The sequence below is a fragment of the Thermobia domestica genome, chromosome 2 (genome assembly GCF_964235325.1).
Source record: "Thermobia domestica chromosome 2, izTheDome1.hap1.1, whole genome shotgun sequence".
In the NCBI taxonomy this organism is placed as follows: domain Eukaryota; kingdom Metazoa; phylum Arthropoda; class Insecta; order Zygentoma; family Lepismatidae; genus Thermobia; species Thermobia domestica.
In genome coordinates this window covers 186,398,014-186,425,671 of record NC_137455.1, presented here as the reverse complement: position 1 = coordinate 186,425,671, position 27,658 = coordinate 186,398,014, and the positions used below count along the sequence as shown (strand labels likewise).

At 34.4% G+C, this 27,658-nt stretch overlaps 1 protein-coding gene across 1 annotated transcript in view; it reads left to right on the top strand.

Annotated features, from left to right (window-relative positions):
- Window positions 1–27,658, top strand: part of LOC145679277 (retinol-binding protein pinta-like) — a 71,958-nt gene that overhangs the window by 36,076 nt on the left and 8,224 nt on the right. The window contains exons 2-6 of the mRNA XM_081749865.1: window positions 3,371–3,522; window positions 10,860–11,019; window positions 13,813–14,065; window positions 22,324–22,434; window positions 26,308–26,410. Coding sequence (XP_081605991.1) covers window positions 3,371–3,522; window positions 10,860–11,019; window positions 13,813–14,065; window positions 22,324–22,434; window positions 26,308–26,410 — 779 coding nt within the window. The remainder of the gene's footprint in view (window positions 1–3,370; window positions 3,523–10,859; window positions 11,020–13,812; window positions 14,066–22,323; window positions 22,435–26,307; window positions 26,411–27,658) is intronic.

Genomic DNA, 27,658 nt, shown 5'->3' with positions numbered 1-27,658 from the left:
GAAATGTTCACTAATGGAGTTCGAATTTCTAAGGTCAATCACTCAAACACCGATGGTAAGGGACCGCGGTGGCTATGCGATAGAGCGTTCCCCTCTGCTGCATGGGGTCCTTGGTTCGATACCAGTTCGCACCAAATGAGCTTTGTAGTGGACAAATACTGTGTGCGTGGGTTTTATCGGGATTCTCCCGTTTCCTCCCACTTTCTTCATTCTACTGTTTCATTCATTTCATCATCACCGTCTTCTATAGCCAACGTGGCATAACCATGGGACATAAAACTTAAAGGTATTATTTCATATCTTTTCAAACACCGATGAACCTGACCTTTACGATATGAAATGGTAGTATTTGCCATGGGCCATATTACGATGAATTTCAATTTAATTATCATACCTAATTATTTTCTTGTTGAATTACAGATACATTTCAGTGGCAAATACGATAAAATTTGAAAGTCTCAAATCGCTGTAAAGTAGGCCAAGTTAAAGGAAAGAAAGTGTAAAATTCGACTGGGTCTCGAAAGCAATGTAGTAAATCCTACAGCTAGCATTACAATTACAATTATCAATATCCAAAAGTGTTGAAGTTCTTTCTTCACTTACCGCTCAAGTAAGTAAATAGAAACAAATGAAAAAGTAAGAAAACTGGAGGCCTTGAAAGTAAATTATAGACAAATTCGGCACTATTCATAAGATGTTTTCTACAATGCACTGAGCAGAGAAGGCCGGTGGTTCATAGTGGATCGCGTCCACTTGACCCACGATCCACTGTCTCACTCACAAATCTTGACCAACTTGACCCACTCATCTGTGTTGCACGCGGAAATGTTACCCAAAGGACGCTGGACATTTTCCGTAAATTGCTCTATGAAACCCTTCCTCACTCATAATATTATGTGTCTTCCACTGATAGATATACCATCTCTTCCAGAATCACGAGCAATTCTTGGAAGAGACTAAATATCTTGATGATTGGAGGAGGGGATGACGTCCGGCTGAGGACTTCTATCCATGACTCGTCTTCCGCCACGGAATCCAATCGTTGGCTGAGCGAAGGAAAATAATTTGGTTGCAGCATTACGAATATTTTATTAATCATATATTGTAGTTTTCAATTCTTTGATCTTTAGAAATTACGCAACTAGACGGACATTTCTTTCTAACCAACCCAATGTATGGATAATTGTTTAAATAATAATCTAATTTATTACTTAGCAAACAACCAACAATAGAATATGGACTATATCAACTGATACATTTCTCACGTTGTTGAAGTATGTAAATTAATTTATATAACTAACTGATTCATACTAGCTTTGCTATATTTAATAACGTACATTAAAATACAAATGCTGTGCAAAGCACCGTTTTATTGTAAAATAATAAAATAATGAATGTGATAGTTTCGGATATTTAACATATCCTTCTTCGGACACTATCTAAAATATTTATATGAAGAAGGATATGTTAGATATCCGAAACTGTCACATTCATTATTTTATTAATTTACAATAAAACGGTGCTTTGCTCAGCATTTGTATTTTAATGTAAATAATTTACATATTCCAGCTAGACATCAATACTTATATGTTTCTTCCTCAGTCACTTAATCTTTATTCATAGCTCATGGAGTCACATGGTTAAATAAGTGCGTGCTTTCTTTGCGGTTTTCTCATGGCACTTATTATTTAAATTTGGAATTACATAAGAGTCAAGGAAAAGGGGTGAGTCTAGAAAACTTTCAAGGTAACTTTCGTAAACATTTTCGAAGTGTAATGAGGCATGATGAGCTTTCTGTTTGTATCTTAAGAATTATTTCTACTTCTAACTTGAGATTCAAATGGGTCAAGGGTACGTGGATGTATTCGCTGATTTTACATGCTCGCTTCATCTGTGTGTGCATGACTACACTACCATGTTTTTATTCCTTTAAAAGACAAATTATAAATTATGCGACTTAAACCGGGTAATTAGCATGTAACTAGATATACGTATAAGGTTTTTTGTATTCGGGAGTAAGCAATATTTTGTTTTCAATATAGTAATTCAAAAAAAAAAAAAAAAAACTTTTAACGGTATTGAGCACATGCGCAATCTGTGTTTTTCAGCCATTGTGATGAACTGTTTCTCTGTTTACCTAAAAATGAACTGAAATTTTAATTATTTGATTTTGTTGATTTATTTTTCAACTCTAGTTAAGAGTTCTTAGCTTTCTCATACAAAATTTTCATTGCACAGAACATGCATTCGAACCCATTTATGAATGATAAGCGTTTCTATATGTCACAACTAATTTGTAATAGTAAACAGTCACAATAGTATACGTCGCTACCTGAGCTATCGTTTGCATGTATGACACTAATAGATGTCGCTAGTGAGCAAGAAGATCATTTAAAACTATTGTAACGATTTAATTGTAATTTGAAAACTTTATTATAGTTTAATTATTTGAAAGTAGGACAAGAACCATAATTATATTTAGATTTGAGCGTTAAAATTTGTATATTTCAACAGAAATTGATTGTGATTATTAAATTAAAACTTAAACTGTTTTATTTCAATTATTACAAAGTGGAAGATTATGACAGTGATCATGAACATGCTTTGATGTTTATTATTAGGACAATACCGTAACTATATTTATATTTGAGCATTAATTTTTGTACAACAGCGTGTTAGTTGATGGGGTAAACCTTTCGGGCTTTTGATTAATCTCGATTTTAGCCTATAGTGTGCAGCAGACTGAAACCTCAGCGTAGCTGCTATTACTATTACTTAAATTTAAATGTCAAATATTAAGATTACTTATAATAAAGTTATTTTTTTAGGAAGCAAGGGATGTTTAAGTAGAATTTAAGGAGAAAACTAAAACATTAAGTTAGTAAAATTCCAGTTCATTTCAGGGAAATAATCCTCCATATAAGCTAATTCAATTGATTGAGAAACAGACATGACACAGGTATTCAACACTGTTCACTGTTGCAAGTACACTCATCTTTTGGTTTAACGAACTGAAAAGGGTTAAAAGCACTAAATATGCTTTAACCCCCTACAAGTTTAAACACTAAATCCGCAATGGTTAATATCCAGAATTACGTTACGAATGAAAGAGAAGAACTGCAATACTGCTCGATAATCAAGTATGACATCCAATCCATAACGGTATACCGTAAATATAAACTATAATACCGTAAATTTAACATTGTTTAGCTTAAGAACAGAACCTTTAGACTGCATCGACAACACAAGAGTCGGATTCATTGCTTCCAAAGTCGGTTAAATGGAGGTCCGTAAAACCGAAGGATGAGTGTATTAATGTTTAAGTTTATAGCGTTATTGAAATCCTTATTTTTCATTCTATCATTATTAGGGACATCAATTCTTCGTACTTTCAACCTCTAACACCGGAAGATCGTCAGTTTCTTATGGATGAAACAAGAGAAAGTAGAACAAATGCGGAGGAAGATCTTCAGTGTATTAAGGACTGGTTAGCCAAACAACCTCATTTGCCATCTACAATAGGTAAACATTAATGAATCTTTTTCCAAGTATTTCATAATCAAAAGTAGGCTGTAGCTGTTTCTATTTACAAGAATTTTTCTTACACAGCTCTGCGAACTGAAATTCATTTTTTTTCGGCAAAAATAGATGGAGGTGTTCTTACGCAAATAACTTTCTTTCGCTGATTTCAAATCTACCAACCTATTTCTGCGCTACATAAGGATTTCCTACAATGTGAAGATGAAATATTTAATGACCTACTGAATTGTAATAAATATTCAGTATCAGTGGCAACGTCGCATGTGTGTAAGACTGACATCGAACAATAAAATGTAATGGCAACAGGTATAGAACATTCAAAGAAACTTGAAGCTATCTGTAGCTCACCAAATACAAATTATCTACTCTGTCGTTTAGTTGTTAACTTCCGCTGTATCGACTTACGTTATGGTCTTCTTATTCACTTGGGTTATCTCGTATTAGGCTCCAGCGGTAATCTGTCACCAAGAATGCACTTCCCATCAACTCTGACACCTCGTTTCCATCTTTCTAATGTCTTGTTGAAACGTCTTTCCCCTATTCTACGCTCAGTCCATCTAAATTTTAGCAAGGTGAGAGTAGAGGAAATGTAACTTCAAACTTATGTGTTATTCCAGTAGGTGAATTTTTTGGACCATGAGTTGCACAATCTGTGTGTATCGTTTTTCAATAAGTCATGTTTGACATTGACCAAAATTCACTGACAACATCGATAAACGAGTTCCATACCTGAAGCCTCGTGTCATTCGTAGTATTTCTAAATACAGAATGTTTTATGAACTTGCAAAATAGCGGTTCATCAAAAATGTCCTTCTTAATGTTTTCATTACACCATAAGAGAAAAGTGTTTGAACTAGATATCGGGAACAACGACTCTGTTTGTCTAACAATTTGAGAAGTTGCTTCATTATCCGTAACTTATTACAAGGGGAGTAACAGAAGTTTCGAGGATTAATTAATGTAGATTGCAACTAGCCTTGTTTAACATATTATTTATGATGTCACAAGAGCCGAATTCAGGTTCAAACAGGCACTATCGCTTGTCTTTTACTAGCTATGAAGCATATGGCGTAACAGTTTTTAAGGTCTCGATATGAGTAGTGGAGCAGATGAGAGCTGTCTCATTCGGTTCTTGACTCCAGGAACAAACTTACGTTAATCAAGGAATAAGCTACTGGGAAAAAATTCAACTGTTTAATCATTTAGAATATTGTTATGAGGTTGTTTGTGAAAGTACTACTTCTGATATATTGTAAAACACGGTACTTACTACAATGACTCGAAAAAGTATTTTTACAGTTACTATTTTCGAAGAATGAGCGTTTGTTTACGATTGTTAACGAGTAAATTAAATTGAGATTATATATGTCATACATTTACGTTTACACTAACTTGCACCATTAGTTCACCGGTTGCGCCACTTATTCAATGTAGTTTGCTGGTTTCACGTCTTACTCCCATGGAAAAAGTATTCGTACATCGTAGTTTTGCTCGTAGTAAAGATACCTGCCAAGCACTGTTAGTGTGATTATTCTTGGTACATTGGTGCATGAGAAGGATCCTGACAGAAGTATCAACCTATTCTCAGTCTGCGTTCACCGCAAACATTTAGTAAAAGGTAAGATGGGTCACAAAGGAAAAGAAACAACGGAGAATGGAAGAAAAATTATTAACAGGTTTCACAATTACACGGAATAGGTGTATGAAACATCTAAAAACCATGGAACGAGTTCCCTCAGTGTTACAGTTGATATTAGATTCAACAATACGAAGTCAATTGAAAACTTAGAAGTGGTCGCTCAGAAGAATTATCAAATATATACAAGAACATAATAGTGCATATTATCAAATTAATCCAAAGATAAGTGCCCCTCAGTTTGAAAATGAGCTGCAGAGACGACGAGTAAAGGTATCATTGGCTATAGTGAGTAATGTATTAAAACCGCATGCTATAATTGCCGTATCTCAAGAAACAAAACTTAGGCGATTAACAGTAATCGTAAGAAGCCTCTGAAATTCTCTCCTAAGGGCTTATTTATGCTTTTTGACATTTGAAACAAAGATATTTTCATCTACGAGAGTTAAGTACAGCTTCTTTGGGTCAAATGGGAGAAAAACTATGCGAAGAATAAAGAGAACAGAGATCGATTCCAAAAATCGTTCTTCCATAGCGAAACATGCTGAGGATGCATGCTTGTTTGCCGGTTAATGAGTGCTGTTGATGTCGAGACTTTGTATTTTCTAGAAGAAACGATGAACCGAAACATATCAATGTTTTAAATAGCAATCTTCGGCAAAGAACTGCAAAAATGGGTCCCAATAATGACTTCGTATTTTTGCATGATAAGGATACAAAACATACCATATCTAATAATAGTGGAATGTGAATATTAATAATGCGCTCAAACAAGTTTTCACACACACGTAGTGACCAGACATAAATTCCATAGTGCATTTATGGGAAGTTTCAGAACAAAACGTAAATAATAACCCCAGGGTTATTTCTAATAAAGCGATTCCCAAAAATACTTTATTGGAAGAATGTGACAATATTTCACCTATAAATAGAGCAAACCTACTCGTTCCCATTTACAGAAGATTTCAGGCAATTGTAGCTGCTAAAAGAAACTCTACAAAGTTTTAATTACTTGTAAAGTGATGCAATTAACTATTATTTTCTTGAATAAGCCAGCTGTACGAATACATTCTCCACATACAATTTTAGAATTTTTCTTTATATTTGATTGTTACAGAGAGAAAATAATTTTTATTTGAAAGTCACTTCGCTAATATATTCATAGATGGTAAGTTTGGTAGACTTACTTCATTTTTATGTCTGTAGGGCGTTCCATTTGAATACTTTAAGCCATGTCAGGGTTAACAGGTAGCCATTTTGAATGACGCTATTCCTGAAAAAGTGTGAGGGCAGGCATTTCCACCAAAATTTTTATCCTTCTTATGCATCCAATTAATCAATTCAATAATAATTTTCTCTCTGCAATGACTTGCATACAGAAGTGTTATTGGCTGCTAGACTAAGTTGTGGATCCTGCATCGCAAGTTGTTTTTCCCGCTCAATATCAAGTCTACTGACACGCATACTGTCATAACTGTATCTTATACAGAAACGATTCCCGTCTCTTAATACCACTGCAGACATCCAACACCTCAAACAATAAACTAATGTTTGGCCATTAAGGAGAATCGGCCTTTGATCATCGTTGAATATGACCTAAAATGTCCTAAAGCGATCTATCAAAGAACAAATAACGTCTAGAATGCATCCTAGCAACAGTTAATATGAACAATTCTAAGAGTGTTCAAAATATACCTGAATTTTAGATGTGTCCAATGAGTATACTGGCCGAAATGACTTGTAAATGGTACTATCTGGTAAATGGTAATGTTAATGCTAATAGCTAACACTATTTAAAACTCTTTTCTGTCTCCATATATCTATTGGATACATAAATTCAGGTATATTTTGAACACTCGCATGATATTTTCCATTATAAACATTTCTTAGGAGGCATTTCACACATTTTTTTGTTTACTTGTTGAACATTCTGGGACATTTTTGGACGTATTGAACAACGAGCAATAGTGTTTTCTAAAAAAATGTTCAAATACTGATTTTTTTTTTTTTTTTTTTTTGACAGCGCAATACACTACCGATTCTCAGCGATGAAAGGGTATCAAAGACAATCGTACGAGTGCCGGAAACTAAGTCTGCCTCCAATAACCAATTGTTTCATATCCGTGCTTCTACATTAGAGATTATAGTGACCCACATTTCATCGACAATCGTCGTTCTGTTAGGTTGAATAGAACAATTTTTCTGTCCAAATGCTCCCCGATGCTTCACGGGACACACATCTGCTATCACAACGATCTCTCTTGCATAGTCAACATCATCGGTGAACTGCTGATACGTCACGATTCACCAGCGGAACATCTGTGACAACATTACAGTCTGTCACAGCCCCACTATACAACCACGCTGAATATAAGTTCGCTGATGTAATTCTGGCATTTCAAAAATACATTGTTGTGCACGCAAAATCATAAGTATCATGTTATGATGAACTTCAAACCACTATCAGTATCCTTCTAAAAGTACTGTACGCGTAATCAACTTACCTTCTAATGTGCCTGTGTAATAGGACCTCATAATTTAGATTGTCATACTCAGTATGAACAAACATTCTATGGTGCTAATTTCATTCGAATAAGACAATGAATATAAGAGTCTTCTTTTGTTTCTTTCTAGTATTGTATGAATTTTCTGAGTGAACTTAGTATTATTTCGAGTTTTGGCACTGCTTTTATTATCTGGTGATAGAAGAAGATATGTATCACCGTGAGGGCTAAGTCAGTTTGAAAAGATTTAGATTATCTACCAGTAATAATGTAATACTTATGACAGTGATCTTAATTCTAACATGGTAATACTAATTATATTGTTCTTACTTAAATAATATAAAGCTACTACATCATTAATTTTTATATGCAGAATATCGAATCAACTATTGTCCTATGATCTGAATTATTCATAATATCGTTTTGTGGTTTTGTCTAACGTATCTACCATTTATATATATATATAATCTAAAGAAGTATGTTTGGGGACATTCCAAGGTAAGAAGGTTTCTTAAATAATTTTTTTATATTTTTGATTTCTCACCAAAAGTATAGAAGTCAGCCTCTTTGCCTCAATTCATTATCCAATAAAATGGTATTAACAGAGTAAGATCTTTTAATTTAATTCTACAATAGCAATAAGTAAATTTAACAATTTAAACTTTCTCTTCATTTCGAGTTATAAAGAAAAGGAAAACTCCAATTATTGAATATATCAAGTTTCCAAGCAAGTGTTATCTATTGTGTATCTAAGAAATAGGATATAGATTACAGTTTTTCAACAAGAACGATACTAATATTGAGACAAAATACAATACATGCTTCGAAAAACCACAAATTTCATCTTGAAGTAAAAGACTCATAGGAGTTCAAATTCCAAGAAAGGAATAATATAGAAAACGGTAAAGAGAAACGAAGTATTTTTCAAGAAATACTCGCAAGATGAACTAATAAGTAAGAGAAAGGATATTGTTTCAAAAATGATGTTCCGTTTGAGCATCTAAAATATATGGAATGTGAACGTGCAAATCAAAATGTATGAACTTCCACTGGAAATCATACCTAGATCTATCACCCACTGAAATGATTTAGTAACTATTTATCCACAAAGGATCTTGTAAGAAGGGTAAAATGGGTTGGCAAAGCATGTAATAGATTATGAAACAAATGAAATCTTTGAGTTTTACGTCCCACGTTTATTCCGGTTAGGCTAAAGGAGACATTGATTATGAGAAATGAATGAAATGGTGGAATGAAGAAAGCGGGAGGAAACGGGAGAACCCCGAGAAAACCCACGAGCACGGTGTTTGTTCACCACAAAGTTCACACGGCGCGAGCTGGAATCGACCAGGGATCCCAAGCATCGGAGGTGAACGCTCTACCACTGAGCCACCGCACCCCCAATGGATTATGACGAGAGGTGGTATAATTATTATAAGAAATATGCAAATTAATGATATTAGCTCATTTAATAGCCTTCTCTAAGTACCAAGTGTCTAGATTAATATTTTGACTTTCATTCTTTGTTGCTATGCTATTTAAAAAAAAAAAAAAGATAATAAAGTAAGAGTACCTTAATATAACTCATAAGAAATACTCTTGCAATTTAAACATAACCCAAGAAAGACACATAATAGAAGGTTCAAAATTTTCAGATACATGTAGAATAGAAAGATAATTAATTATCACGGCAGACCCGTATAGCAGCAGAGACGCCGGGCATACTATTTAGTGAGAGCAAGCAAAGGTCGGTCAGAGAGTCATAGTACAGTGGTAGATGAAAGTTTGTGTGACGTGAATGTTTCAATAAGTTAAAAAAATGTACCTCGTCATTGAATGCGACAGTCGAACGCGAAATCTTTCAGCTAGTTTTGGCCTTTGATCGTGGACAAAGAGTGGCGTGTTGCGAGTGTGGTTTATCTCTGGTATCCGTATTGGATGGAATGCGGCCCAGTACAGCGGATATGAATTCGATGGCTCCACGAAGGCACTACGATTTCCATCGACTGCGTCATGGCAGATGGCTTTCGAGTATTATTCTCGTGGATTGGACAGTCCACTTGCGCAACAATGGAGGCTGTTACACAGCGTTCAGTGTTGCCACGAACAGTCCTACGTCGTCTGACATAGCAAGTAATATTTGCATTGCGCCCATCGTTGCTACTTCCATTGACTAACCAGCATAAGTATCGTCGACTACAATGGTGCTGCAAACGTCGCTCATGAAGAGAGAAATGACAGGGCATTCTCTTTCCAGACGAATTCCACTTTAGTATTTGGCTCTACCGTGGCACTAAATTAGGTGACACCTGCAATTTGAATCGCAACATCGGTATGGTACCGGGTTTTATGGTAAATTGTTCATTTGATTCTATGCATAAGTGTTGACAGACATTTGGGCAGCAAACGGTAGATAAACGAGATGTTGAACCCGTTTGTGCTCTCTTTAATCCAGATCTTGCCAGCAACGAAATTTCATCAGGATAACACGCAGTCTCATGTTGCACATACTGTTCAAAAAATTCTTGGTGAATACAATGGTTGCACAACGCCTCTCATATCTGCAAATTCCACCAGCTACAGTTGATGAGCTGTGGCATAGCTTCGAAGACATATGACTTGTCATAACCTAGGCAGAGATCCAAGTTTTCATTCTCTCGATGCTTCGCGTGTTGCGGCCTTTCTAACCGACCGCGGTGTGTCCACATCCAGAAACTACTGACCGTCGTCAGTTCTGCTCTGCTAAAGAGACATTGTTACGCATAGCACACAGAGCTGTAAGTTTTATTACTTGCTACTTGTACCATCAGCTATCGTTCGGCCAACTTTGCTGATATTATCTTGTCTGCTTGGTGGTGTTGCACTTTTAATACCAGGTAGGATATATTAAATGAATTATTCCCATTAAAAACAACACAAATAAGTATACCTTATCACAATCATTACTATTATAAGGTACGCTGATAAATGTTTCTTTGCAATGCATCAAATGTTTCAATGCTATCCTTATTAAAATGTATAATTGAATACAAATATAAATTGAAAGATTGTAGATAACTCAATGGCGTGCATTGTTCAAATTTCACTTTTTCATATTGAGAAAGTTAAGAGAAATATAATTAAGATAGTCATTAAATCTCGGCGTTTTACGTGTTATTATTTTCTTTCTCTTCTTTCAGATGATAAGTTTATCTTAAACTTTCTCCGAGGTTGTAGTTTCAGTTTGGAGAAAACCAAGAAAAAACTGGACATGCTCTTCACAATGCGTACAGCGGTTCCACAGTTCTGCACCAACAGAGATCCTCTTTCCCAAGAAATGATAATACACTTGGATAATTGGTATTGTTTTTAGTTCTTAGTAAATGTAACTATCTATACATTCTATTCTGTTTTGTCAAATGATTAATTGCTCATACATTGTGTTTGTGTGTAATCCTGCACTAAGAGAAAAAAGCTGACTTTTAGTCTAAAAAATGCGGAGAGGCAAAATTTAGAAGAATTTTGTATCGTACGCAAGATTTTTTGTATATCAGGCTAGGTTCAGATTTTTGCTCAGCCACGATCAATCTGTCGAGTCGCAGACAGAATTCACATAATTCTTCGTTGAAATGTGCAGGATATAAAAAATCATGGTTATGTACTTCCATAAACATTATCTGGTTGTGAACGGACACTGTGTAGTACCATTCTTGTGTATATTCAAGGAATTAATTGACTCATCCCCCTAATGAGCAGCTTGATGAAGTAACATCATTGTACTTGCAAAGTCTGGCAACGGTGTAGCAGGTCTTAGTATCCTGACACAATTAATGATTGCATCGAAGAATATAAAATATTCATTTGAGTTTATTCTTGAATATATTAAAGTGATATAATATTTCTTGTATTGATATTTGTAAGTTCATTTACGAAATGGAAAATACTCGATCTCAAAGAGTGATGAGAAAATTGGGGTACTACTTCTACCAGGAACATAAAATTGAGATTTGCGCTAGCTTGCTTGAGAGCCCGCAAAGACCACGTAAGCACCTCTGTAGTATATTAGTTCAAACGTCGAATTTGAATTTTACAGATCTATTTTCGGATTTGAAACTTCATTCAGGAGAGCATACATACCATGGATTTAGTCCCACGTACGAAACATGTCAAATCTCTTCCAACCTTTTTTTGTCATGAAATTATTCCAAATATTAGCTGCAGAATCCTAATATTTCTATTTAATAATTGATTTACATATATATGATGAGAAAGGAAGGAAATTTTCAATCGAAATATGAGGACAGCAAACTTCTTTGACAGTTTTCCTACATGAGACAGCATTGATAAAATAGATTATTGATAGCCGGACATATAGAAAAACATGAAATAACATTTTATATTTTCACTCCATAATATACTGCCAGGGTAGAGACATTTAAAATTCGTTCATCTTCAATCTTCATCTTCAAGTGAGAATTTGTGTCTTGAAGAGCCCCTATATAGAAATACAAAGTCGCATAGTTTTATGTCTAACCGTTCAGAGAAAACAAAAATAAATTCTCCCTTGCTTTCGGAGTGCTAGTTTCCAAATTACTTCAAGTGACTGTGATATTAGCCTATTATTGGTACCAAATTATGTTTCTGTACCTTTTTAAAAAGATGAAAAAGATTATTCAGTTCTCCCCTGTTTTTAGTATATGGAATTAGTGGAAATGAACAATATATTAATATTTTCTGAAGCCCCATGTATACTATTGTGTCTCCATTACCCATTATTCAAAAGAAGCAACAATATTTTTCATGTAATAAGATGTTTACATAATTTGTTCAATGATTCACGCTATTTTCGGTTTAATGGTTTCAAAGCATGACGATAGGTAGCCTGTAACCATTCTGAGATTATAATAAAGATATTAGTGAAAATTTTCTTAACAATCGATCCAATACTGTTTCTGTCATACATGCATAAACATAATGACATATGTATACCCAAACTGTTAACATTTTATTATAGAATTGTCGTAGATGTAGATTTATATCTAACGGAACAGATTATTACAAAACTGAATCCATTGTCTATTTAGCTTTCAAATTGCTAGGAGCTATGACACAGAGGCAAACGACAGATATGTGTCATTGATAAAAGATGATCTATTGAAAACAATCCTTCTTTTTAAATGAGCAAAGAAGTTCAGTGAATATTCAAAGAAAGATCGGAAAGTCTTATAGCAGTTGGAAATTACTTTTCTATAATCACGAAATAGGGGCCATTTAAAATAGGCAGTGTTGAGGCAAACCATAATAAGTGACAAGACTAGAACTGCAGAGCTTGGCCAAGTTTCATTCCAGTCGTCAAAAGCTCCAGTGTCTTCGAATGAATCTTCCCTGGAGCGCGGAACAAAAATTGTTGAAAAGTTTAAACTTTTATCTGGTGTAGATACAGCATCATATAAACGGAGGATGATTTAGTGCAATGTTTAATAGATCCTAGTGATTCTGGATGTAATATCCAAGATTCTCTACTACAGTAAATCCAAGTTTTCGTTTATACACTTATTGTATTGTGTAAAATATATTCTTCTGTATAATGTTCATGTTCTTTCGTTGGATTCAAACTTCATTGCTACCGTATGTTATTTGCCACTACTTGTGTTTACTATACCCACTTGTGTTTTACCCAACCATTTGTGTTTAAGATAATTCGCTAGTGTTACTGTAACCACTTGTGTTTAAGATAATTCACTTGGGTTTTCCATATAACGTTTGTGTTTCCTGTAAACATATGTTTGCTATGAGTAGTTGGGCTCAGGGGTGCCCACAAGGGGGGGCTATGACGCAAACTGCATCATTGAAATATTTGGGGGGTTAAAATCTATATAAATATGTTTGATGAGGGGGGTAAAATTAATCGAAAAGAAGATTTTTTCATGGAAGAACACCTACGGATAGACAATTGGGGGGGGGTGCGTCATAGACATAAGGGGGGGGGGTGGGCACCACTGGTTGGGCTTACTAAAAAGCCTTGTCCAAACTACATCCTATTTGTGCTTACTAATACTACTTGTGTTTTCTATATCCCAATTTTATTTGGAACAATTTACATGTACTTCCTGTATAACTTACTATACTTACATTTTCTTTCTTTCTTGACAGGTTCCATGTTCCTTTACCAAAACTGACCCCAGAAGGATACCGAGTCCATATCATTGGCCTCCGTGACTCTGATGTTAAAAAGTACAGTTACAAGAACTTTATGAAATGTTTTACACTCGGTTTGGAAATGGTTTATCTATTAGATGATTTCAAAATAGGGGATGTTTTAATATTTGAAGTCTCTAAGTACACTTTACAACATTTTCTGTTGCCAACATTGCTTGAGAGAAGGCAAGCTTTAATATGTTTACAGGTTAGTTATGGTAATGACTATTTATGTTTAAGTTATTGATTGAAACGTAAATAGTTTTTGTGGCGATTGTACGCACATCTAGGTGAAACAGTAAAATGAAAAATAGTCATAAATTTGTTGTATTACCTTTTCTGGAAGAAGAAGAAGGAAAAAGGCGAATGTCCCTTTATACGATATTGGCGTCAAAATTTACGTTTCAACCTACGTTGAAAGCAACGATTGAAGTAAAGTTAGTACTGTTCATGCAGTTTCTTCTTGATTTCTTATTCTTTCATTGTATTTTACAGAAATAATCTTTTTTTCTCATATTCAAAATACTATAGTATATAGGATTTTAAATATTAGTAATCCGTTTTCAAATGTTCCACACCTATCGATACACAACGATAGAATTATCAGAAATTACTAAGATGAAGTAGTAAAAGAGGCAAGTATCGTACAAAGAAGATAAAATTATATTTATTTAATACATAAGATCTGCATATCACTGTAAATCATTCATTGATTCGACTTCAAGGAGAATCTTCCCAAGGAATGATGAATATAACAACTGCACTTCGCTAGAGAACAAACTACTTAGGTGATAGAACTAAAATTTAACACATATATAGATGGAGACCACGTGGACGGTCTGAAAGGACGTTAATCGATGTAAGTTAATTAATGGGACCGTCTAATTTACTGACCGGAACATTTTCTTGGCCACCACCCAAACTAGTTCGACCACCAATTTCAAATTTGGTGAAAAAATCACTCAATATCACCAATACATTAACCAAGTTTCATTGTGCACAATATATATATATATATATATATATATATATATATATATATATATATATATATATATATATATATATATATATATTAAATATCACTTAAAACTTTTGTATAACTTAACCACCGCAGAAATTATAACAGCTTTAACTTCAACTTTTTGTAAAATATATCACTCAATATCTATCCACAAGTTTCATTGACATATCACAATATTTACCATATATCTACATAAAATCACTTAACATTTTGGCCTAAATTGGCCACCGCCGAAACTATAACGGCTACCAATTTCAAATTCAACGAAATTATGTAAAAGAACTTAACCAATACACGTATTAATTTTCATTGAAGTATTCCGATATTTAATATATATATATATATGACATTACAATTTTATTGTAACTTGGACACTGCCGAAACTACAAAGGCTACCAACTTCAAACTTGGTGAAAATATAAATTTCAATAACACAAACATATCCAACAAGTTTCATTAAGATATCGCTATAAATACCATATATAAATATAAAAACACTTAAAATTTTCGTTTAATTTGGCTACAACAAAACTATAACGGACACAACAACCTCTAATTTGACAAAAAAAATATATATATATCTTAATATTACCAGTATACCTCCAAATTTCATCAAGTTATTACAATATTTATCATATATCTATATCTTATCATATATATGATTAGATTCATAAGATTTGCATACGATATGGCGCTTGTTGCAGAATCTGAAAAGAAAATCAATAAAATGTTAGAAAAATGAGAAAGGGCTTTGAAGAATATGGGATGAAAATTAATGTTAGAAAGACAAAAGCCATGGTGATTGGAACGAAGGGATATGTGTCAAATATAAAATTAAGAGGGGAGAAAATAGAACAAGTGAATAGTTTTCGATATCTGGGTAGTATCCTTAGTAACAACATGAAGTGCGAACGTGAAATAAAAGCAAGAATAGGAATGGCGAAAGAAGCCTTTAGGAGGAAGAAAAGTCTGTTTTGTGGGACCTTGAATAAAGAGTTGCGAAAAAGACTCATAAAATCCTTCGTGTGGAGTGTTGTACTGTATGGGGCGGAAACGTGGACATTACGTAAAGGTGATGAAAATCGACTGGAAGCCTTTGAAATGTGGGTGTGGAGAAGAATTAGTTGGATCGAACGGAAAACGAATGAGAGAGTGTTAGAAATGGTGGGTGAGAAAAGAACACTTTTAGATATTATTAGGAAGAGGAAGAGAAACTGGTTGAGACATTGCCTAAGAAGAAATTGTATAATGAGGGACGTCCTAGAGGGTATGGTGGCGGGAATGAGAGGGAGGGGGCGAAGGAGACTACAATTAATGGATGATATTAAAACAGAAAGATCATACGCGAAGACGAGGAAGCTTCTTAGCTGCGGCAAGTGACCTGCCAATAAAGGCAGAATACCTGTGATGATGATGATGATATATCAAAAATTATTTTAAATTTTGGTATAACTTGGTCACTGACGAAACTACAAGCGCCACCAAATTCTAGCTTGGTGAAAATTTGACTGTATGTTACCAATATATCCAGCAAGTTTCATTGAGAAATTACAAGATTTAACAAACATCTATATAAAAAATCAGTTATTCTTTGGTTTAAGTTGGCCACCGCAGAATGTACAGTATAACAGCCACCAACTTCAAATCTGGTAAAAATAAATCACTCAACATCAAGAATATATTTGCCAAGTTTCATTGAGATATCAGGATGTTTATCATATATCAACATCAAAAATCACTTAAAAATTTGGAGTAACCTGGCCGCCACCGAGATTGTTAACTGATATATTTTCGTTGCCATAGTTGGTGTTCGGTATAATTTTGGCGGTGGTCAAGTTGTACCAAAATTTTAAGTGATTATTAATATAGATATGTGGTAAATATTGTGATATCTCAATAAAACTTAGTGGATATAGTGGTGATATTGAGTGATATGCTTTTGAAAATCTGATATTGGTGGTCGTCATAGTTTTGACAGTAGCCAAGTTTTACCAAATTTTAATTCATTTTTTATTTAGATATATGGAAGTATTGTGATATCTGAATGAAACTTGGTGGATATATTGGAGATATTAAGTAATATATTTTCACCAAATTTGAAATTGGTGGCCGTCATATTTTCGGCGGTGGCAAGAAAATGTTCTGGTCAGTAAATTAAGCGTTCCGTTAATAATTTGCAGACAAATGTTAACTCATACGGAGGTGGTGCCACATATAATGCAATTTGTCATGACGTCCAACTATATTTTTTAACTGAGTCGAACGTTATATAGGTTACTATGGTTCACCGCTTTAGAAAATATGTAGTTTTTTCTTGAGATTGAGTTCTTTTTGGATCATTTTCTGAAAACAAATGACTCAGTGATTTTGTTCATATTTCATGGATTAATGTTTCATTAATAACGCTAATGCGGTATGGTAAAAGCCACTTATTATGGAAAACCCATAAGGGGTAAATTACTTTTGTAGGCAAAATTTTCTCAAGGCAAAATTTCCCGAAGACACCTTATAATTTTGTTCGTATTTCATAAGAAAATGTTTCATTATAACCATAGTATAATATGACCAATTCGATTGCAATGAGACTCTTCCCAGGGAATGGCGAGTGTAGCTTCGCTGCAGCAGAAATACTCACTGTCCGCTGGTCGAGCTGAAACTTAGTTCATAGATGTGGACAAAGAAGGGTCAGATCTGAAAGGAAGCTACTCAATATATGTTAAAGGAGTGGCTAATAAATCACAAAAATATATAATTCATACATAGGTAGCGTCTCTTATATGTGTGATATATTAAAATCTTCCACTTTTGTTTACAGAGCCAAGCAATATATAACCTAGTATGGTTCACGCCTATACTGACGTGTATAAGAAAATAAAATCAATGTCAGTAGAGACTCTTATTGATTGAGATTATTAGAAGTGGCTAAATGAATGATGGTTCTGTAGGAGAAGCAGAGTCGCGTTCTCTTCTTCGATAAGAGCAGATGCATTACTGGTGGTGATTCTGAACGTACACTCAACTGATGAGAGATGAGAATACGGAATGAATCCACGAACATTATCGAACATGATCACTTAGGTGATCCATGTTTTGTGTGAAGAGTCATAATGTTGAAACCATATACCGACTTCCCCATTTTTTAACGCGTGGCACTCATTGGTTAACGTTATTGCGACACTGTACTTCTTCTCCACCTGCATCTTTTCCGAGGTGCAGTTGGTCCCAACCTCTTTTTTATTGATTGCAATGCATGATCGCATCGTGCAGTGCAGATGGCGGGCCTCTTGGAACGAGATGATATTGTTCGAATGGATTCGCCTGCATGCTCTCCAGAATTGAATCCCATCGAGACATTTAAAATGTTATAAGAAAGCGTCTTGCAGCATGTCCAGGTGCAGTAAGAACCTCCTACCAGTTACCAACAGCACTGGTAAAGTAAGGGAACTTCATAGCACAATTGTCAGCAGCATGGGAACACGTTTTAAAACATGTATCCCTGTCCTTGGTGATCATACATAATTTCAAGAACCATCACACTTCTTTCGTGATGTCAGGAGGCATCATGACACACAGTTCGTAGAAATAATATTTTTGTAATTCTACTCACGTTTTCTTTCTGTGGTTCCCTGTTTCATAATGTACGCTACTTTTTATCCACAAAATGTATGCCGCTTGAGAGGAAAACAGCATGCGAAAATTACGTTCGTCCTTGAGCTTTGCACATCTGTATGTATAGTGTACTCTCCTTTTCAACGTAGCTCACACCGGTCGCGACAAGGGCTTATGGGCGTTGGTCATCTAAAATCGTGTTACCACAATGTTCTCAAAACTCTGCATATGTCTGCGGCCGTAGAGCATCTCAGTTTCATGAAGATTTTTCTGAGATCGCCTTGGATGTGACATGCATACTTCAACTGGGTTACCGTAGTGCCAGTAAAGAAAACGTACAGATTGTTAGTGCTTTCTAAAAGTCAGATCAACGTCAGCCGATTCACGTCTTCAGAAACCAACAGGTAAAATTGTCGTCTACGACTGTCCTTATTATGAAAGAACGCCTGGTTCCAAAAATTGCGTCCCCATGAGTTCTACATTATTTGACAGAAGTGCTGAAATTACTAAGATACGACGATACTCAAATCTATTGTATCGCAAGGGAGAGGTTTTAAAGCCGTATCACTATTCTAGACAAAACATGAGCCAGATCATATGAACCAAAACTGAATATGCATAAAACCAAGTGAAATGAAATGAAATCTTTAAGTTTAATGCCGGTTAGGCTAAAGGAGACGGTAATAATGAGAAATGAGTGAAATGGTGGAATGAAGAAAGTGGAAGGAAACGGGAGAACCCCGAGAAAACCCACGAGTACGGTGTTTGTCCACCACAAAGTCCACACGGCGCGAGCTGTCATCGAACCAGGGGCCCCAAGCACCGGAGGTGAAAGCTCTACAACTGAGCCACCGTTCCCCCATGCAAAAAACCAGTTTCTTATATACACCATTATGGCAATGAACCTTTGTCTCACCGTATTCGCTCAATCTAAATCCTTTCAAATTATATTCTTCTCAAGTGTGAAGGACCATTTACGGGGAAAAACAATGAGTCCATTTTGAAGTGGAGAATTGATTTGTCGCCGCCAACTCTGTAGACTTTTGCTGCACACTATATTGATACTTGTAGCTTATTAGCCTCGGAGTAGTGCATCTGCATATTCATCTAACTATCATATGTATCAGCGGGTGGATGTTAATCTGTGAGAGTATCATGCCATGCCACTAATCTTAGATTTCGCTTTTTTGACTGTTGGATTTCTTAAGATTTAGGATAATCTACTTCTTGCCAAAACATTTTGTTGCCATTCATGTAATTTCTTCTTTAAGACTAATTCAAAAAGTTTCTGAGTGCAACGAGTATTATCACGCAAGTAATACAATTGGCACATATCTATCAAATTCGGCCACAAGTCACACAGTGAGAAGTTTCAGTTGATTGTGGGCAACTTGCAGTGACTCTCAAGTATGTAGTGTTGTATTCTTTGTCATAAATTAGTAGTGTGTAACTTCGTTTACAGCTGTAATGTAATAATAATGTACTTACAGAGACGGCGATTAGGAGGCAAGAGGGGACCCACCCCCACTTCTTTGAAGTGACCACTTTCTGTATATAGATTCATTTGGAAATGTAAAATTTTTGTATGTATTACTGGATCATAGAAAAAAATGGTGCCATATAATATTTGCCGTTGCGTGAATACGTATTGATTTTTGTCTTTCCGCGGTGTTAAGAAAGCTACAAGAATTGTGTTTTAATTTCAATTCAAAGTAATTAATATTGCGTATTTCCTTAAATGTAGCATATTTTATAGTATTTATTGTATTTCATTTTCTAAGAGTAATAACATAAATTTAATGGCATGTGCAGAATTAAAAATATAAGTTGTTCATTAATCTCCGGTTTCAATATAACTTTTGCAAAACAAGCCTCAGTATTCATTACTATGATTACTATTACCCTTTCTATTTATTTGTTTTGCAAATTTTTATTAAATTGATCAGACAATTTTCCAGACAGAATTTTAAGATGTTCATGAGCAGTGAATCAAATTTCTTCTTACATCTTCGTTGTTTAAGGGTACAAAGGGCTAGCACCTACTTGCGTTGCTCTTGTCTATTTATTTTATTATGAAATACAATATACGGTATTTTAACTGAAAAAGATAGTATCCTATTAGTTATACAAACTTTCGTCAAAAGAAGTGTTAGAAGCAACCAGGAAAACTGACATTGATATGCAAGTATGTACAGATAATGTCCTGCCTCCCCCCCATCCCACACACACACTTTTAAGGTTCAATTGCCGCCACTGTGTACGTAGATAGAATAATCTTCTGAGTCAAGTTAAACGTTGTGAAATTTGGAAACGAAACTGACATATCATTTCAATAGTAATATTCTTTGATATGAGGTTACAAGGATAAGACATAAGTCTATGATAATACTATGACAAACAACACACCTTCATTTATTACAGTGCAATAAACTAGATTAACCCTCCATAGCACGCGTGGTCAATTGTAACATCAAGGCACTCGCGCGGAGTCTCACTTCGCAATATTTATTTATCTTATTTTAATGTGTACTTTGTTTTGAAGCGATATTAAATTGTTTAATATTTTCTTTGCAATTTTTTGTACAATTGCCGAAGTATATTTTACAGCACAAACTCTTTTAACAGTTTTAAGAAAATTAATATTTATCTATCCGCGTAGTGTGGCTCCGCGGCGCGTGTTACTGCGGGTTTTATCATCCGAAGTATAACCCCTCGTTTGAACTGTCTGCAGCCACTGTACTACCAGTTCCTCGATTCCACGTCGATATCATATTTTGACCTTTGAGGGGAAAAAACAGTCACTACTGGTTTCACCTCCTGCTGGTTGGTAAAGCATTGTGATATAATAAAGTGCAATAACCCAAATGTGATGGAACAAAACATGCAATAACCCAAATGTTTAATGTCAGAACTACAGATGGGGTATGAAATCAGTTCGATGCGATCAAGTTCCAAAATTTTTGTTCGGTTTTTCGAGCCGAGTGTGATTGTATGTTATCCTATTGCAGCACCGTGCGCTTTCGGCTCACGAATGCAGGATATTTTGGGCGTAGAACAGGATGCATATCCTCCAACTGTTCGGAAAAACAGCCGACATTGATGGGACAACAGTTTGAAAAGAACTGGAAGTAAATTTCCCCCTCATAATTACACCATACACAAAGCAGAACTTTATACTCGAAACTACCTTATTTGACCACCGGTTCTGGAAGTTTGCCTTCGTTCAACCACTGTTTTTGCATATTTGAATTTCGAAGAAACCGTCAGTTTTCGTAGAATTTGACAATCTTTTTAGGAAATTCACATGACAAGGATTTTGCAGCAGTTGTCGGCACACATCCTCTTCTCTGGGCTTAAGCTGGGCTCAACTCATAGGGCACATGCAACAGCTTGTGATGGTTTCCCGAGTTCGTGAAGATGACACATCACAGTTGACTGGGATATGCAAAATCGGTTTGACACTTATGTCCTAATGCATGCTGTGTTACTCTCTGTCCCTTCTTTCCCAGTGAGACAGTGTGTGTGTTCCACTTAAAACTGTTTGACAATACTGACGGAGTGGCAGCTTCTGTGTTAAATATAATCCGCATGCCACACTACCTCTTGAGTCGGTTTGACCTTGTAGTTATGGTCAAGCACGTCGTATACCTGTTCCTAGTGTTTCAATTGTGGAAATATTGCAAGACTTATAACTTATCTTTGTGTATAATTCACTAATATATTTTCACCGCTGTTCTTTGCGTTTCTATAGATTAACTGAACTGAGTTAAATTATTCTATAAAGCTATTTTATTTATTTTCATACATAAATAATTACATTTTCTATATTTTAGGAATCATATCCATTAAGACCAAAGCAATTACATTTCATCAATAGCACTCCAGCTATGGTAAAAGCTATAAACATCGTAAAGCCATTCATGAAAGAGAAGATCAGAAACAGGGTGAGTATAACGTTAGAATACAAAACCAAACAGAAATACTGTTCCATTCACATGTTTAACATTATTGGTTCAAGTTATTGCAATTACGTATATCAAAATTAATGAAACTATAATATAATTTTAAGATTCTTGAAGTATGGTAACAGGAAAAAATAAGATGCCAAACGCAAACAATCATAAGGAATAAAGAATCATGCAGAAACGGTGTTGGTCCACCACAAAACCTCCATATAGAAATCGTAAATCTGAGAATACAAACACGATCTTTATAGATCAGCATCAACTGTACAACTGACTTAAACTTTCAAAATTCCATAATTATATTTGTTTTGGGAAAGTCAATCCAATTTCAGAACTATCTTTATATGATGTTTTGTTATTACATAATAATTTAGTTTTATTATTGTCTTTGTAACTGAATAAGCAGGAAAAATAAAAGCGGGTTTATATATTAGTAAAATGTCAGGAATACTTAGAATCTCCTCTAGAATTTATTCGAATTATCATGCAGATAGAAACAGGGAGCAAATTCATTGTGTGTAACGAAACTAAGAAAAATGACTTAAAACAGTTTATGAAACTGCTCACTTCTAAACCATTTTAAAGTCTTTATAGTTAGACTCGTTTGTTTCTTGAAATATTTACCTACTCATAAAGGAAAGACACTCGTTTTGATAGGATCAAGGAAAAGATGCTCAAAGGGGGTGAAAAGATCTTATACAATTCCTGGAAAAGAATCCTTGTATCCGTGTCAGTGTTATAACATTCATAATTCGATGTAATTCCCTCTTGTTTGTTATAGTGTCTGATGAAGCGAATGTGTTCAGTTAGTTGGAGGAACTGTTATGCATTTATTATTTTCAATAAATGTTACTTTATTCAGTGAATTGTATTTCTAGTTTAAAATTGCCATTACTTCGGAATCTCGTTCGATTTTCGAAATTTATGTAAGTGAATTTGAGACGTTCACACTAATGGTATCAAAGTTGAACATACACTATATTGTACGCCTTACTTCCAAAAGTATTTTTCTTTTTCGTTAACCATAGTCAATTAATTTTCTGTTTCCACAACGTCGCGTCGGTACGAAATTTCCGAAATGAATGCGGTTTATTAGGATGTTAACTTTCTGTGCATTTCTCGTATCACCTTCATATGATCGTGCATTATTGAAAAAACACTACCATATGAAATTCCCAACACTTCACTTAGTTTACACAATGTTATCCTTCGATATTCACGGACAATCACAGCAGCAGTATTAATGTTTTTTTCTGTCATAGCAGAGGCCGAAATACCAGGTCCACCTTACTTAACATAAAACTCGTCTTTCTTTGAATTCTTTAAACCAGTGAAACACTGTTGCTCGAGGTAATGCATTTTCACCGTGAGCTTGCTTGAGCTTTTCGTATGTTTCAGAAGCTGTATGGTTGAAGGGAAAACAAATCTTTATTGCTTCATACTATTTTTCCCGTATAACTTCCATTGTATGCATATACACAGCACGTTGTGGTGCGAAATGGAAGCAGTGTCTAAAACACAGCGGATTATTCCCAACCTACCAATACGACAATGCTGCCAGCTAGTGAGAGTATACATGAAACACAACGCTTTCAACTATCAAACGTGCAGGTATTCGGCAACAAAGGAAACTGCGGTACAATAATCAGTCTCAGTGTTTGTTGATCAGCCCTCGCAGATAGATAATATTTTGTATAATAGTAGTACAAAAAGAATTTTGTCTTTTAGCAAAAAGATACCTGGTCTCAAAAGATAATCTAAAGTTATTTGTTTTCTAAAAGAGTGTGTTTTCTCATCATTCTTTTCTGTTTGTTGAAGTTTAATGGTCCTTTCTAACACCAAGGCTATGTAAGACATAAAAATCAGAACTTTCGTTAAAACTGTTTTCATAATTTTATTTTTTATTTATTTATTTATTTATTATTATTATTATTTTTTTGTCATTTCTAGATTTTGCTTCTGCTTTCAATCAAGAAATTTCTCTGAATAACTCGTTGGTTGTATTGGAGTTCAGTGTCCCTTTCAGCAGCAAGAAAATGTGAAACGTGAGCCTACAGTTTAATGTGGAATCCGAACTATTATAATGTGTTAAGAGATTAATATGATCCTACTGAGAAAGGTATGCGAGTCCTCGTGCACATGAAGTGCATGCTTTAGCCCTTACACCAACGGTGATGGGATGGCTATGTCTTCCAATGAATTTAAGAACTAATGTATCGTATATTTGCCTTAAAAAAAATCCATAATACTTTTGTGAAATCTGTCCTGCATAATTCTTTATTCAATATATAGAGCTCTTCCCACTTGTCTAGTAGCTAGCGCGGGTGCCTGTAATGCACGAGGTTGCAAGTTCGATTCCGGGTTGGAAGGCCTTGATATTTGAACTCATTACAATTGTTCAGATTCTACCTTAAACTCTAGGTCCAAGTCTCATATATCAATTGTGCTGAAAGGGTAGCAGGAATTCAACCTACGAATTATATTCATAGAAGCTTTTCGACCGATAGTAAAAGCAAAAGCAAGAAATTGCAAAAAAACTTTAAAGTTCTAAAAAACAGTTCTGTTGAAAGACCTGATTTTCATATATGATTCAAATATTAACAAAAAAGAATATATAACTTGCACTCAAAGCTAATGCAGAAGAGCCACCCTATGAGTACTCCTAGTCTGCAATGAAGGTAAAACATTTCTGAATTATTTTCTTTAAAAATGTTTAAAAACTAATTGTTATAGTTACAATAATTTTAATCTGTAAGTAAATCAAAATATTCAAATTCATAACTTGACAGAGTAAGAGTGAATTCCCTTGACATAACATTGGGTTGCTTCAATTGCTACTGTATCAGACACAAAATAAAACAAAGGTAGGTTCAGTACTTTAAATTACTACTTAAATCATTAATGCTTTTCTTACCAGAGTATATACTTATTTATTAAAATTAAAATAAGTCGTAACAGTTTCAATAACTTAACGATATGTTCATCAGATATAAGCTGAAAGAGATATCTTCATAACGTTTAATTATTATTGTTATATAATTTTAATTGCTGCATTTTATAATTTTTAATTTTTAATGTGTTACAATCAGGTATTGCTGTAATTTACAGTTTCATTTTAAATTTAAAACTGTTTTCTTAATGATTATTATTTTAACTTTTCTCTTTTATTATTATTTTAATAAATTATTCCAAATAACAGTTAATTTTCAACTTTCCTCTCAATTTAATGTTCCATCATATAATTTTATTTCTATCGCTTCTCTTTATAATTTCTCATATCCGTGATTTTATTCTTCAATTTGTTCTAACAATTTCTCTCAAAATTCATGTATTTTAAGTCCATTTGTCCAGTTTATTAATCTTTTGTCTCTTGCTCTCTTAATCTGTCTGATGAAGATAACGTTAAGTTATTGAAACTGTTACGGCTTATTTTAATTTTCACAAATTAGCATATACTCTCGTCATGAAAGTAGTAATTATTTAAAATAATATTGTCTTAAGGTCAAGTTTTCTAGTTGTAACTGCGATTTTGTTGAAGTTTAACTCTGTAATTGAATTGTTAATGCTTTTAAAATGAAACAATATTTTTTCAGCTTTTATCACGATATTCAACTGTGAAAAACATACTTTAGCTCTCAGATATTAAAAAAAAAAAAATATTTTGATAGATTTAGTTAAGCGTCATAGATTTGAAAGAATCGATCGTATTTATAAGAAAAGTGCACAAACTAAAAGAAATACCTTATTAAATTGTATATTTCAGTACTATATTACTTGAGTAAATTGAATACCTTATAACATAATCAATTCTGTATTTATCAAGTTTTTATATCAATATACATTCTTATCTAGTTGTATTTACACTCTGATGTCAACGAGCTCCACAAATTTCTGTCAAGGGATTTGTTGCCAGAGGAACTAGGAGGACATGGAGGATCATTATTTCAATTAAACGGTACGTTGAGCACTTTATTCCACATTTTCGTTTGAACAATGTTTGAAAAAAATTAATATACATCATGAGCATAAACTCCTGCCCTCATTATAAAAAAAAAATATTACGGAATAACCGTTGGACAGAATAATGTAAATTCTGGTCCGTTACATAGGTTAGTATTACAAGTTTTTTTTTTTTTAAAAAAAAGAGCAATAGATGGCACTGGTGCTACCCAAGAGTGACGCAGTACGTTAGGCCTACCTGGCGCACGCGGGTTAGTTGGCGAAATGGCATCGAAGCAGCAGAAAGCGCAATGCATGCTGTGATATTACGATAGCAAATCGCCCATGAGCAACATAAGTAACGTAAGTAGTCTTAAAAAAAAACTTAAAATATTAACCTATAAAACTGACCAGTATTTACATTATTATGTCAAACGGTTCTTCTGTAATTTTTTTTTTTTTTTTTTTTTTTTTTTGTAATCACGGCAAGACTTTATGCTCACCATGTACTTTTATCCTTTTTTTTTCGCGCAAACAGAATATGGATTAGTAGATAATGTGTTATGAATATCACAAACCTATATCTGTAATGTAGAATTGTTAGTCATTTATTTATATATTACTTCTTTCTTGCTGATTTGCACATCTTGTTACAGGCCCGTATCCACAGGGGGGTCTAGGGGGCCGCCCCTTAAATTTTTGATAGCTTCCCTAAAGTTTTCACGGCAGGCTTGCAAATGAACTATAGTATGGTGATGAAATAGAATATGATTGGATCGGACCCCCTAACTTCTACCGCCCCCCCCCTACATTTTTGGGCTGGCTGTAGGTCTGTCTTGTTACTAATGCTATTTCAGAAATTCATTGTAAATAGTTCAACCGACTTCTATATTTGGTAATTTTATAAATACGAAATGGGACAATAAAACGTTACAGAAATTCTCATTTTCCCTCTTCAGAATCGGAATTTTCAAAAGAACGTCAAGATGCGTGTCCAGTCATTTGTAACGAGGCTTTTACATAGTATGTTTCCTCTTCCTAAGTTAAAGGGCTCTTTTGATATTAATTTTTGGTAAATGTAGACCCCTTCTTTTGCCTTAGAATAAACATTTTAAAAATTCTAAATAGCCTCTTCCCTACAGATACCTAGCACCAGCAGTACGCCTAGCGAATTATGTGAATTTGTTTAGGGATAAACATACAAAATTTTACGTATTTATATTTATATAAAGAGTGTGTCAAGTGAGGAAGGGGAAATATTTTG